Source organism: Centroberyx gerrardi, chromosome 3 (genome assembly GCF_048128805.1).
Source record: "Centroberyx gerrardi isolate f3 chromosome 3, fCenGer3.hap1.cur.20231027, whole genome shotgun sequence".
Classification (NCBI taxonomy): domain Eukaryota; kingdom Metazoa; phylum Chordata; class Actinopteri; order Beryciformes; family Berycidae; genus Centroberyx; species Centroberyx gerrardi.
In genome coordinates this window covers 1,042,724-1,056,358 of record NC_135999.1, presented here as the reverse complement: position 1 = coordinate 1,056,358, position 13,635 = coordinate 1,042,724, and the positions used below count along the sequence as shown (strand labels likewise).

Here is a 13,635-nt window from a genome sequence, read left to right as displayed (position 1 = left end):
CCTTTATGAAGGCTTTTAGCAAGTCCCCAATCCTGCAGACTTTGCTTGAGGGAATTACCCACAGTTCATAGCGTTTGTGACGTTAACATCGACGCATGTGGAAAATATCAGCAGGCAGTCGATCCCTGATCCCTGTGTTTATTATATCATGCCCTGATTATAATAATCATCACTAATGTACTTAAGATGCCTCATGAGCTCCATCTGAGCTGCGGTGTTTCTGCTGCTCCTCCAGCTGATGACCACAGCCAGCTGGATCCGGCTGTTCTGGCCATGCTGAAGAAACTGCAGGAGGGATACTATGGAGGAGCCAGGTAACTGTCATGTGAACAGTGTTGGCTCACTGCTCCAAATATGTATATTTTCTATTACTCTGTACTCATTCGAAAAGTATTATATTACTTCTCTTCTTCCTCCCTGCAGCAGTAATCAGTTCCTCCAGTCGTTGCTCCTCCTCTCTTCTTCTGCTTCTTCTTCTTCTTCTGCTTCTTCTGCTTCTTCTGCTTCTTCTTCTTCTTCTTCTTCTTCTGCTTCTTCTGCTTCTGCTTCTTCTTCTGCTTCTTCTGCTTCTGCTTCTTCTTCTTCTTCTTCTTCTTCTTCTTCTTCTGCTTCCTCTGCTTCTGCTTCTTCTTCTTCTTCTTCTTCTGCTTCTTCTGCTTCTTCTGCTTCTGCTTCTTCTGCTGCTTCTTCTTCTTCTTCTTCCTCTTCTTCTGAACGATCAGTAAACCAAACAGTGTCGATGTCCGATGTTCCTGTCGTCCCTTTACTGGAGAAAATCAAAGTAGAGGGAAAAGTCCCACCAGGGAAATAAGCTTTTTAACATTGGGATACACTGTAGTTTTTAATTCAGCTTCAATGTGATATTCTAAGGGAGCAGCTGATCTGGTCCGGCTGACAGACGGATTAGATCAGACTGAACACTGAGTTTGGAAACAGCAGGAAGGAAAGTGTGTGAAAGTGTTTGAAAGGCAGTTTATCGTTTTGTTTCTTCCAGAGTTCAGACAGGAAAACTGTCAGAGTTCCTCACCACTGCCTGCTGCGCTCACCTCACCTTCATGGACTGTGGTGAGTGTCTGTTCTGTTCTGTTCTATTCTATTCTATTCTGTTTTATTCTATTCTATTCTATTCTGTTTTATTCTATTCTATTCTATTCTGTTTTATTCTATTCTATTCTATTCTATTCTATTCTGTTTTATTCTATTCTATTCTATTCTGTTTTATTCTATTCTATTCTATTCTATAACACACTTTTATAGACTTGCTTTTTTGTAATGTTTCTGAATTTGCCCATTCTTTAATCTTGTGCTGTTTATTTTATTTTTAATCACCTTTCTTTTAAATGTGTTTCTCCTATATTACATAATAATATTCCTTGCTTTTCTGCCTTTTTGAAGAAGTTTGTAATCTGCTTTTCAATGAGTATAAAGTTTTTATTATTAATTGTTATTGTTATTGTATTGTATTGTGTTGTGTTGTACTGTATTGTGTTGTGTTGTGTTGTACTGTATTGTGTTGTGTTGTGTTGTACTGTATTGTATTGTGTTGTATTGTGTTGTGTTGTGTTGTGTTGTGTTGTATTGTGTTGTGTTGTGTTGTGTTGTGTTGTATTGTGTTGTGTTGTGTTGTGTTGTATTGTGTTGTATTGTGTTGTGTTGTATTGTGTTGTGTTGTGTTGTGTTGTGTTGTACTGTCCAGAGGTGGACGACCTGGCTCAGTACCTGGACCAGCTGCTGTCGGTGCCGCAGCAGAGCGGACAGATCAGCGCTACCAAAGGCGGACTGAACCGATTCAGAGCGGCGGCTAACAAAACCCGACAGATGGTTTCGCTGGTCCACAAGGCCCGCGAGCTCAACATCCACAGTCAGTCCAAACCGCTAGCCGCTAACTGGAACTACTAGCTGCCAACTGGAACTAATAGCCACTAACTTGAACTACTAGCCACTAACTGGAACTACTAGCCACTAACTGGAACTACTAGCCGCTAACTGGAACTACTAGCCACTAACTGGAACTACTAGCCATTAACTGTAGCTAGTAGCCGCTAACTGGAACCACTAGCCACTAACTGGAACTACTAGCGACTAACTGGAACTACTAGCCGCTAACTGGAACTACTAGCCACTAAAAGGAACCACAAGACACTGAATGTAACTACTAGCCACTAACTATAATCACTAGCCACTAACTGGAAAAGAAAGTTACTAACTGGAACCACTAGTCATTAACGGGACACACTAGTCATGAACTGGAACGCTAACGCTAATTGCTAGCTGCTAGCTGCTATCTGGACCCACTAGTCACTAATTAACAAATAGTCGCTCACTGTATTGGCCACTAATTATTAGTATATTTGGTGTATTTAGTGTGTATGTGTCTCCTGTCCAGACGTCCACATGTACCTGCCCACCAAGCTGTTCCGCTCCCCCCAACCCAGTTTACACCTGGTGGACGCTGCAGACCAGGTAACCCCCCCCATCCTAACCACCAACCCCCCCACCCCATGCCTTCTAACTGTATACTATCAAACTACATCACTCCTTTATAGCTGGTTGATGGTTGATGGTTGATGGTTGTTGGTTGATGGTTGATGGTTGATGGTTGATGGTTGTTGGTTGATGGTTGACGGTTGACGGTTGATGGTTGATGGTTGATGGTTGTTGGTTGATGGTTGATGGTTGTTGGTTGATGGTTGTTGGTTGATGGTTGATGGTTGATGGTTGCTGGTTGATGGTTGATGGTTGATGGTTGTTGGTTGATGGTTGTTGGTTGATGGTTGATGGTTGATGGTTGCTGGTTGATGGTTGCTGGTGTTGGGTGTCTCTGGCAGGCTGCTGGTATCCCAGAAGCCCCGGTGCTCTTACCCAGAGATGTGAACGGGGGGATCGACTACCAGGCTCTGGTGGATCTGCTGCAGAAGACCAGGAGCCTGCAGGACCAGGCCGACATCCTCTACATCCTCTACAAGGACAAGTGAGGCAACACACACACACACACACACACACACACACACTTGTGACGCTCAGCAGACACATGTGATGCACTCAACAATCACATGCAGACATGCTTGTATTCTAAGTCATGTGTTTGTCCAAACAGCCTGAAGCTGTTGCTATTAGTTTCCAAGTTTCAGCTTTATTTGTCCCTCAGTTGGTTTGGCAACAAATATTGAAAAATGTATTTCTGTATTTTCTGATGCATCTTTTGTACAATCAAACCCAGGAGGAAGTCCTGACAGCTACTGCAGCAAAAAGTAGCTGGTCATGAAGATTTTAATATAATGCCTTCCTCTAGGAATATTAAAAAAAGAATAATAATGTTCTCCTTCATTGCTCGCTGTATGGAGATAGTCTTTTCTGTTATTTATAAAGAACTCATCATAACAATAACAGAGTTCATTTATAAGATAAAGGAAGTGTGAGCAGATTGTGTGTGTGTGTGTGTGTGTGTGTGTGTGTCAGGGGTCTGGACTGGGACACCAGGCTGCGGGGGGGCGGCTGGCCGGTGCGGCAGCTGCTGGCTGAGCTGTACGACCGGGCCGGTCAGCTCCGACACTGGGGACTGGTCAGGATGATCTCCGGCATGCTGAGGAGGAAGGTGGAGGAGCTGGACGAGGTGAGGGGGGGTGTTAACTGTTATTAACTGTTAATAACAGTTAATATCTGTTAATATCTGTTATTAACAGATGTATGTTCTGTATTATGTACTGTATCTTAATAGATATTTATTGTTTATTACTGTGTCCGTTCTGTGGGTTATTAATAGATATGAATTGTTTTTTGATGTGTCTGTACTGTTATTAATGGATATTACCTGTTTATTATTATCTGTACTGTATGTTATTAACAGATATTAACTGTTTATTACTGTCTGTACTGCATGTTATTAACAGATATTAACTGTTTATTACTATCTGTACTGTATGTTATTAACAGATATTAACTGTTTATTACTGTCTGTACTGCATGTTATTAACAGATATTAACTGTTTATTACTATCTGTACTGTATGTTATTAACAGATATTAACTGTTTATTACTGTCTGTACTGCATGTTATTAATAGATATTAACTGTTTATTACTGTCTGTATTGCATGTTATTAATAGATATTAACTGTTTATTACTGTCTGTACTGTATGTTATTAATAGATATTAACTGTTTATTACTGTCTGTACTGCATGTTATTAATAGATATTAACTGTTTATTACTGTCCATACTGTATGTTATTAATAGATATTAACTGTTTATTACTGTCCGTACTGCATGTTATTAATAGATATAAACTGTTTATTACTGTCCGTATTGCATGTTATTAATAGATATTAACTGTTTATTACTGTCCATACTGTATGTTATTAATAGATATTAACTGTTTATTACTGTCTGTACTGTATGTTATTAACAGGCGTGCTCAGACCTGCTGGCTCATCAGAAACACCTGACGGTCGGTCTGCCTCCTGAACCACGAGAGAAAACCATCTCAGCGTGAGTCAGAGAGCGAACTCTGGTTTATTTAGACTTAATTAATGCTGTGTGTGGTAACATACTAACATTTATATTCTCATAATTTATGTCACTCCTATCCAGAGAGACTCCCAATGAGGTCAACAGTAGAATCAACTTCAATTCCTAGATCACCAACATTACAAGCAACCAATAGTATGGAGGTCAAAGGTCAGAGGTCACAGCACCCAGACAATAGATACAAGAAATACTTCTGTGAGCCGCGAATGAGTGATAGAGAAATGGTAGTGAAGGAAATAAGAGCCAGAGATTTTTCTGTTAAACAGCCTCCATGTCTCATAACCTCACCCAGCAGAAAGACTGATTCCACTAACAGCTCTCCAAGAAGCAAAATGAAGACTTTTATCTTAAATGTAAATTCTGATATTTTTGGTTCTTCTATGAGTGGCATCAGCAAAGCGTTGCAGCTTTTCAACAGAAGTGCTGAATGTGTTTCCAGCCCGATGCCGCCGGACCAGCTGGCCCAGCTCATCGACTCCGCCAGCGAGAACAACCTGACCATCGCCGTCCTCACCCAGGTACACTGACCTGACGCCCAGGTACACTGACCTGACACCCAGGTACACTGACATAACACCCAGGTACACTGACCTGACACCCAGGTACACTGACCTGACACCCAGGTACACTGACATAACACCCAGGTACACTGACATAACACCCAGGTACACTGACCTGACACCCAGGTACACTGACCTGACACCCAGGTACACTGACATAACACCCAGGTACACTGACATGACACTCAGGTACACTGACCTGACACCCAGGTACACTGACCTGGCACCCAGGTACACTGATATAACACCCAGGTACACTGACATGACACCCAGGTACACTGACATAACACCCAGGTACACTGACCTGACACCCAGGTACACTGACCTGACACCCAGGTACACTGACAGAACACCCAGGTACACTGACATAACACCCAGGTACACTGACCTGACACCCAGGTACACTGACCTGACACCCAGGTACACTGACCTGACACCCAGGTACACTGACATGACACCCAGGTACACTGACCTGGCACCCAGGTACACTGATATAACACCCAGGTACACTGACCTGACACCCAGGTACACTGACCTGACACCCAGGTACACTGACAGAACACCCAGGTACACTGACATAACACCCAGGTACACTGACCTGACACCCAGGTACACTGACAGAACACCCAGGTACACTGACAGAACACCCAGGTACACTGACATAACTCCCAGGTACACTGACCTGACACCCAGGTACACTGACCTGACACCCAGGTACACTGACATAACACCCAGGTACACTGACATAACTCACATCCTCCCAGAGGTACACATGTAGTGATGACGATTCACAAATCAATCCTTCATTTGAATGATAATTCAAAGTGAACGAGTTGAATTGATTCAGAAACTGAACTGATTGTTTGGTTGGACTGCGGTTGCGAACCAACGCGCTCATTCATTGGCTCTCGCTAAAGAAAATAGATCAAAGAGGAAAATACTGAATCTGATGTTTGTTGTCTGGCTGCCTTGGCGATGACGTCACCTGGCTGGCTACTCTCCAAAAAATGGGTTTAATCAAGTACAGTCGTAACAAACTGACAAATTCCTCCTTCATTGATTCATTGTCGTTGTTATGTGACACCCAAACAGCATGCAGCTTCATGGTGCAAGCACCTTTACCAAATCTATCATTATTTGAGACTGGACTTGATCAAGCCTGACATTACTTGGAACAGAAGAAAGAGTCAAGTTAGCTGAATGAATCTGTCTTTCCATCACTAATACTCATCTGAGAACTTCCTGGACGGCTGCCACCGCTGAACTGTTGCATCCTGCAGTACAAGTTTGTGACCTTGTTTGTACCCAGGGCATTTTAGGAAAAGACACTGAAAAATCAGACATTGTTTATTTGTTTATGATGCAGAGCGTATAAAATGTAAGGAGACAGAGTAGTGTATTGTGTCATTTGATTATATAAAGATGTACTTCTTGGTCTCAGTGGGTAGCGGCTCTGTACTGGATGTGGATTTTAGCAAGACTTCCACTTTTACCTTTATTGCCATTTTGAATATTATTGAAATACTGTTTTGATTTGTGACCAATCTGATGATAATCTGTGTGTGTGTGTGTGTGTGTGTGTGTGTGTGCAGGAGATCATGGTCTTCTTAGCCATGGTAATCCGCAGTCAGCCGTCTCTGTTCGGTGAGATGTTTCGTCTGAGGATCGGACTCATCCTGCAGGTCATGACCACCGAACTGGCCCAGTCCCTCCACTGCTCCGGTATACTGGGAGGACTGGGAGAAAAGGGGGGATGGGTGTTGGGGATACAGGGAATAAGATCTATCTATCTATCTATCTATCTATCTATCTATCTATCTGTCTATCTATCTGTCTATCTATCTGTCTGTCTGTCTGTCTGTCTGTCAGGTGAGGAGGCGACAGAGTCTTTGATGAACATGAGTCCGTCGGAGTTGAAGAGTTTCCTCCATCACATCCTCAGTGGGAAGGAGTTCGGTGTTCAGAAGAGCAGTGAGTGACACCAGAAACCGTCCCATAACCCAGCGGTCACAGGTTCAATCCCCATGACGGCCAGTGTGTCCTGTTCAAGTGTCCATGAGCAAGACACTAAAACCCTATCTGCTCACTCACTGTACAGTAAACATAAGATAATATTATAGAGGGCTTTCAGGTGATTTAACTCCCCTCTGGTGGCCATCTTGGAGGTCCTCCAGCTAACCATCACTGTCTTGTTAACACAGCTGATTAGCACACAGTTCTACATGTTCCTCCATCATGGAGACTCAGCTGGCTGATTGTTGATTTGTGAGGCAACACCAAAGCCTGTATTATAGAATAGGTTGGAATAATATAAATGTTATTGTTGGGTGAAAACTGCATCTCCAAGATGTCAGCTTTTCAGGAATCAAGAAAATCAGCAGTTTTTAGCTTGACCATTGTGTATTTTAGCGTTTCTGTAATAAGTTTAGAATGTTTTTGTTGGTATTTTGACATTTGTTGGTTTTTGGTTTCAGTTCGGACGACCGGAGGAACGTCAGACTTCGTCCAGGATGCTGGAAACCCGAAGGACAAGACAGGAGATGGACGACACCGCAGCAACATCCGACTGGTGATATAATACTACATAAATACTACTACTGTCAAATATATACTATCGCTAGCATACAACTACTACTACTGAAAAAGTGTACTTCTCCTGTAAATACAAACTAAACTCTTCTGTTCAGTTCTGTTCTTTCTGTTTCCTCTGTTTTATTTAGATTTCTCTCCTAACTTTTCTCTCTCTCTCTTTGTGTTTATTGCCAAAGTGCTACAACTTGCTTTCATTTTCTGTAATTACATTTTTTAAATAGTTTGTTTTTGTCCTTCTGTCCTCCAGTCGCTGTCTGTCCACTCCCTGGACATCAACAACATCCAATCAGGGGTGAGTAAGATCAACTCAGGGTCATCATGGGGTCAACATGAGGTCAACTCAGACTCCTCACATCTGAAAACCTAATTACCGTATTTCCTCTAATATTGGCCCGGGCCTTTATTTACCTCAACTGCAGAGGGTACCAGGCCTTTATTGGAAGCAGGCTTATATTAGAGACAGGCCTTTATTTCTAATTCCCTCTGTTTGATAAGTATATTTGCTCATAATTTAGTACAAAGTTTGATTTTCTGATCTGCTTCTGTTGGGTTCGTTAGGTAGACTTTTTTTGTTACTGCAATGAATTACGATAATTACGGTAATCGACGACGGCACGCTCCAGAGACTTCCACCAGCCGAGCCGTCTTGTGGTGCTTGTACGTTACTACAAACTACAGTTACATTGTATAACAGGCAGCAGGAGTTTACCGGTATCCACTGTTGTTTGCATGTAAGCTGAAGCTAACTGAAGCTAACTGAAGCTAAAGTAGAATCTATACAATCATATCAGGGGCGGAAATCACGGGGGGGACAGGGGGGTCCGGACCCCCCCTTCCTGGGACTAACAGAGAGTTGTCCCCCTCAATATATCATTGTAAACATAACTATATAATTTTAAATAATATAATAATATGCATTGAAAGCACTTGTGCTAATTATAGACGCAAAACAATGCGTTTTTAAGTTTCGAAAGATTGAGTCCCTCTCTCATACGCCTCACAGTAGTTTGGTCCACTGCCTACCTGCCTCCCCGAACCCCCACACACACACATCAGCCCTCGGTACGAGTGTGTGTGGAGGATCTCTGGAAGTGTGTCAGTGGTGGCAGACCTCCAGTAAGTAGCTGAGGTTAACTTAAAACAAAGGATGTGTCAGACATTTTTCTTTACTTCTACCACTCAATAGAATAAAACACATTCACAATTGTAATCAGACTACATTTTGTTCCGTTACCTCGCGGTTGAATCTCGTGCGTCAGCGTGTTGGTACGGAGCCGCGTCTCCTAATGCATGTGTGTGTATGGAGGCAGGAGGTCTGTCCACAATTAAAATCCTCATAACTCGCTGAATTTTCGACCGATTTTCAAGCGGTTTGGTTTGTTACAAATGCCAGACATATATTTATGATACAGGATAGTTGGTTAAATTAAAATGCGGGATTTCATACTAAAATACTTTATCTTTTGTAGATGGTAACAGTAATATTTCTATAATATAATATTTAAGATTAACTTACCCTATGTAATTAGGTTCTAAGTATATTATTTTTTCTTACTGCATGTAAAATGGCTGCCACTATGTTATTTTGTTCATAATTTTGGAAATAAATGAAGACTTAATTAATAAAAAAGACATAATTACAACAAACATTATGTTAAATATAAGTACGTTTCTGGCAGGCTTCATAGCGTTCTGGACTTTTACACATTGACAGCAAAACATTAGAGATCTGCTTTTTCGGGAAAACAAAATCTAATTAGGCATATATTAGCTTTAGTTCAGTTAATGGGTGTTGCATCTCACCTACTACTGTAAATAACCTGCATGCTGTGTGTGTGTGTGTGTGTGTGTGTGTGTGTGTGTGTGTGTGTGTGTCTATTTGTCAGCCAGCCAGGTCAGTTAAAATGGCAGAGAAAAGAAAAACAGACATCCGATCATTTTTCAGTGCACCGAAACGCCAAGTAGAAAGACCCCAGTAATATCAAAGGCAATTTGATAAAATCTTCATAAGAAAGGAATGAAGTGCTTATGGAAATGTTTCATAATGGACCTCTATATACATTTAACACAACAGTACTTTTGGCGGCACCTTTGGTGTCCCCTTCAGGAATTGCTCTTGAGAAATTTTTCTGTTTATTGTCCCCCCCAACAGTGAAATGAAATATCCGCCCTTGAATCATATCATATCGCCTACTAGCTGTGGTATGTGACGTTGGTGGAATAGATAATTTAACTGATAAACGTGGAATAGGTAAGCCGATAGGTAACCCCCACCCCACTCTCTGCCGTTAATTTACATACATCCATGTCTTCCGTTGCCCTATAAACTTTAACGTTAGGTAACACTATCACCTGTGGTACCTAACCGTTAGTGCTTGTTCTTCGTGAGTTTGGTCATTTATGTGTTGAGTGAATTTCATGACTCTTGGGCTCTTGAGACATTTTGAAACCCCATCACTGGCTGTCAGAAATACATTGAATTTAGAGGGAAATCTGGGAAAGCTTTCAGTTTCTGTACAGACGTTATACCAAGGCAGCACTGTTCATCTGACAATGATATTTGATGGTTAAAGTTGAGGCACAGAGCAACTCAATGCAACGTGTGAATACACTGAGCAACATGATGATGGATCAGCCAGGTGGAATGTAATCCATACAGTATCCGCCCACACAGAAGCATCATGGCCGCCTCCTACTGCAGAGTGCAGGCTGCCATGTTAGATTTTGTTTCCTCCTCCCCTCCTTCCTGTCTGCTTCTCCATGAGAGCCAATCAGAGAGACAGGAGCAGAACACAGGAACAAGGTGAGGAACGGCCTGACAGCACACCCTGATCCTGCTGAGGTCACTGTTACCACCAGGTGGAGATGAGGTCACAGATACACAGAGGTTCATAAATCCAGATTAATTAGTCCAGGCTAATTAGTCCAGGTCTCTTTTCTTTCTTCATTCCTGAAAACTTTCAACAGATATGTGTTTTATGTCCAACAGTAGCAATGTGAATACATTCTGTTTCAGGGTGGAATATCCTTTTAATAAAACCATTCATTAGATTTATCAGTAAACTTAAATGTGTGTGTGTGTGTGTGTGTGTGTGTGTGTGTGTATGTGTGTGTGTGCAGCGTTACAGACTGCCCTCCATAGAGTCGTTCCACGACGGCGTGCCGGGCGTCTGGTCGCTGAAGGAGCGGCAGGGCCAGTGGCTCCGCCGCCGCCGGCTGGACGGAGCGCTGAACCGCGTTCCTGTCGGCTTCTACCAGAAGGTCTGGAAGATCCTGCAGAAGGTCAGACCAGCAACCAGCAACCAGCAACACCAAACACCAGCAACCAGCAACACACTGATCCTCTCTGTTCTATCTGTCAACTCTGTCAAGTTGGTAGTAATAATTATAATATTAATAACGATTATAATAATAATAATCCTGTGTCTCAGTGCCATGGTCTGTCCATCGAGGGAAGCGTCCTTCCATCTTCCACCACCAGAGAGGTAAAGTCTGAACTGACCAGACTGACTTCAGATCTGCTTCACATCAGACCCACAATCCATCTGAAGATTCTTTAATACAATCTATCTATATATATATATATATATATATATGTATATAATCCAGATGACGCCTAAGGAGATCAAGTTTGCGGTCGTCGTGGAGACGGTGCTGAACCGGGTTCCCCAGCCGGAGTACCGGCAGCTGCTGGTGGAAGCCATCTTGGTTCTGACGCTGCTGGCGGAGGCGGAGCTGGACGAGATGGCCACCGTCATCAGCGTGGACCAGATCGTCCGGCAGGCCAGCCGCTTGTTCTACCAGGACCAGGTCACACACACACACACACACACACACACACACACGCACGCACGCACACACACACACACACACACACACACACACACACACACACACTCACAAACACACACACACACACGCACGCACGCACGCACGCACACACACACACACACACACACACACACACACACTCACAAACACACACACACACACACACACACACACACACACACACACTAACCCTAAAACTAATCCCTAAACTAGAAGTGAGAATTCTCTCTCCTCTCTCCTCTCATCCTCTCCTCCACTCCTCTCCTCTCCTCTCTTCTCTCCTACTCTCCTCTCCTCCTCTCCTCTCCTCTCCTCTCCTCCTCCTCTCTCCTCTCCTCTCCTCCTCCTCTCTCCTCTCCTCTCCTCTCCTTTCCTCCTCTCCTCCTCCTCTCTCATCCTCACCTCTCTTCTCTCCTCCTCTCCTCTCCTCTCTCCTCCTCTCCTCCTCTCCTCTCCTCTCCTCTCCTCCTCCTCTCCTCTCCTCTCCTCTAACAGAAGGAGTTAGGAGCGGAGGAGTTTCTCCTGCAGGAGGATCAGTCTACAGGAGTCTGTCGTCTGTTGTATGACAGCGCCCCCAGTGGTCGTTTTGGATCGATGACTTATCTGTCCAGAGCCGTCGCTTCCTACGTCCAGGACTACCTGCCCGCCGGCGCCTGCAACCTCCAATGAGCTGCCAGCAGAGTCTGCAACATCCAATCAGCTGCTAACAGAGTCCTCATCACCCAATCAGCTGCTAGCAGAGTCCTCATCACCCAATCAGCTGCCAACAGAGTCCTCATCACCCAATCAGCTGCTAGCAGAGTCCTCATCACCCAATCAGCTGCTAGCAGAGTCCTCATCACCCAATCAGCTGCTAGCAGAGTCCTCATCACCCAATCAGCTGCTAGTAGAGTCCTCATCACCCAATCAGCTGCTAGCAGAGTCTGCAACAACCAATCAGCAGTTTTGACTCCAAACAACAACCAGAGACTATTTATTAAATTGGCAAAAACTCAAAAAAGTCCTCCTTGATATTTTGACAGACTGGATGGACAGCAGACAGCAGAGGAGCTGAAGGATCCTGACTCCTTCTCCACCTGGAGATCCTGCTGACTTCCTCGTTTGGTCTTCGATGTTAACGAAGTTGGCATGACAACCAGGACTTGTGACTGACACGGACGGAAGGATAACGAGACTAAAAAGTCCAAAACATGAAACTACCATGAGATGAACTGACTGAAACTGAGACAAACAAAATCAAACTAATCTAGAATCTAGAAATGAAGAGTTGGAAATCCATCATTCAATATCTATAAAATCCAGACAGTCCAGTCTGTAAAAGTTTCTCATTTAGTCAAACAAGGACTTAAAGACGATCGGTCTCCTCTCTCTCCCTCCAGTAGTGTTGTTAGTTCTGGTGTTTCTCCACATTAAGACTACATTTCCCATCAGCCCCGTTGCCTCCTGCCCCCCCTCCCCCTCCCTGAAGAGGATCAACATGTTGGAAGTGATTTCTCCATCTTCCTTTCCCTCCTTCCACCATCTGCTGCCAGAAACTCTTTCAGCTTTAGCTCCGTTTGCTCTGGAAGAACAGAAGAAGAACCTCTTCCTGTTTTGTGCCGTAAAGCGATCCAGCAGATTTCCCTCCAGATCCACCAGGTGGAGAAACTATGGAGGATGTTTACTGTCATTATGCTGATGACTCTACATTAATGTGATGATGATTGTAAAATAATACTCAGAGCAGCTTTAAGTTCCCACTCTCCTTTAAAAAGATCCTTCATTTGGTTTTATGTTATGCAGTAATTTAATCAGAGTCACTTTGATCTGATTTTGGAATGAAACTCTTCAGTTTTTATCAAATTTCACACTGTCAGCTGCCAGCTGCAGGGTTGCTGAGTTGCTGAGTTGCTGTGTTGCTGTGTTGCTGTGTTGCTGAGTTGCTGTGTTGCTGTGTTGCTGAGTTGCTGTGTTGCTGTGTTGCTGTGTTGCTGAGTTGCTGTGTTGCTGTGTTGCTGTGTTGCTGAGTTGCTGTGTTGCTGAGTTGCTGTGTTGCTGTGTTGCTGTGTTGCTGTGTTGCTGAGTTGCTGTGTTGCTGTGTTGCTGTGTTGCTGAGTTGCTGTGTTGCTGTGTTGCTGTGTTGCTGTG

The 13,635-nt window shown here is 43.5% G+C and overlaps 1 protein-coding gene across 1 annotated transcript in view; it reads left to right on the top strand.

Moving 5' to 3' along the window:
- phka1b (phosphorylase kinase, alpha 1b (muscle)) overlaps nt 1-12,177 on the top strand; it is a 24,448-nt gene extending 12,271 nt beyond the window's left edge. Inside the window, exons 17-32 of the mRNA XM_078282581.1 lie at nt 236-314; nt 995-1,065; nt 1,697-1,861; nt 2,387-2,463; nt 2,829-2,971; nt 3,460-3,613; nt 4,407-4,486; nt 4,965-5,043; nt 6,678-6,807; nt 6,955-7,056; nt 7,560-7,654; nt 7,925-7,969; nt 10,798-10,959; nt 11,109-11,162; nt 11,287-11,487; nt 12,004-12,177. Coding sequence (XP_078138707.1) covers nt 236-314; nt 995-1,065; nt 1,697-1,861; nt 2,387-2,463; nt 2,829-2,971; nt 3,460-3,613; nt 4,407-4,486; nt 4,965-5,043; nt 6,678-6,807; nt 6,955-7,056; nt 7,560-7,654; nt 7,925-7,969; nt 10,798-10,959; nt 11,109-11,162; nt 11,287-11,487; nt 12,004-12,177 — 1,811 coding nt within the window. The remainder of the gene's footprint in view (nt 1-235; nt 315-994; nt 1,066-1,696; nt 1,862-2,386; nt 2,464-2,828; nt 2,972-3,459; nt 3,614-4,406; nt 4,487-4,964; nt 5,044-6,677; nt 6,808-6,954; nt 7,057-7,559; nt 7,655-7,924; nt 7,970-10,797; nt 10,960-11,108; nt 11,163-11,286; nt 11,488-12,003) is intronic.
- Nucleotides 12,178-13,635: the final 1,458 nt, after the last annotated feature.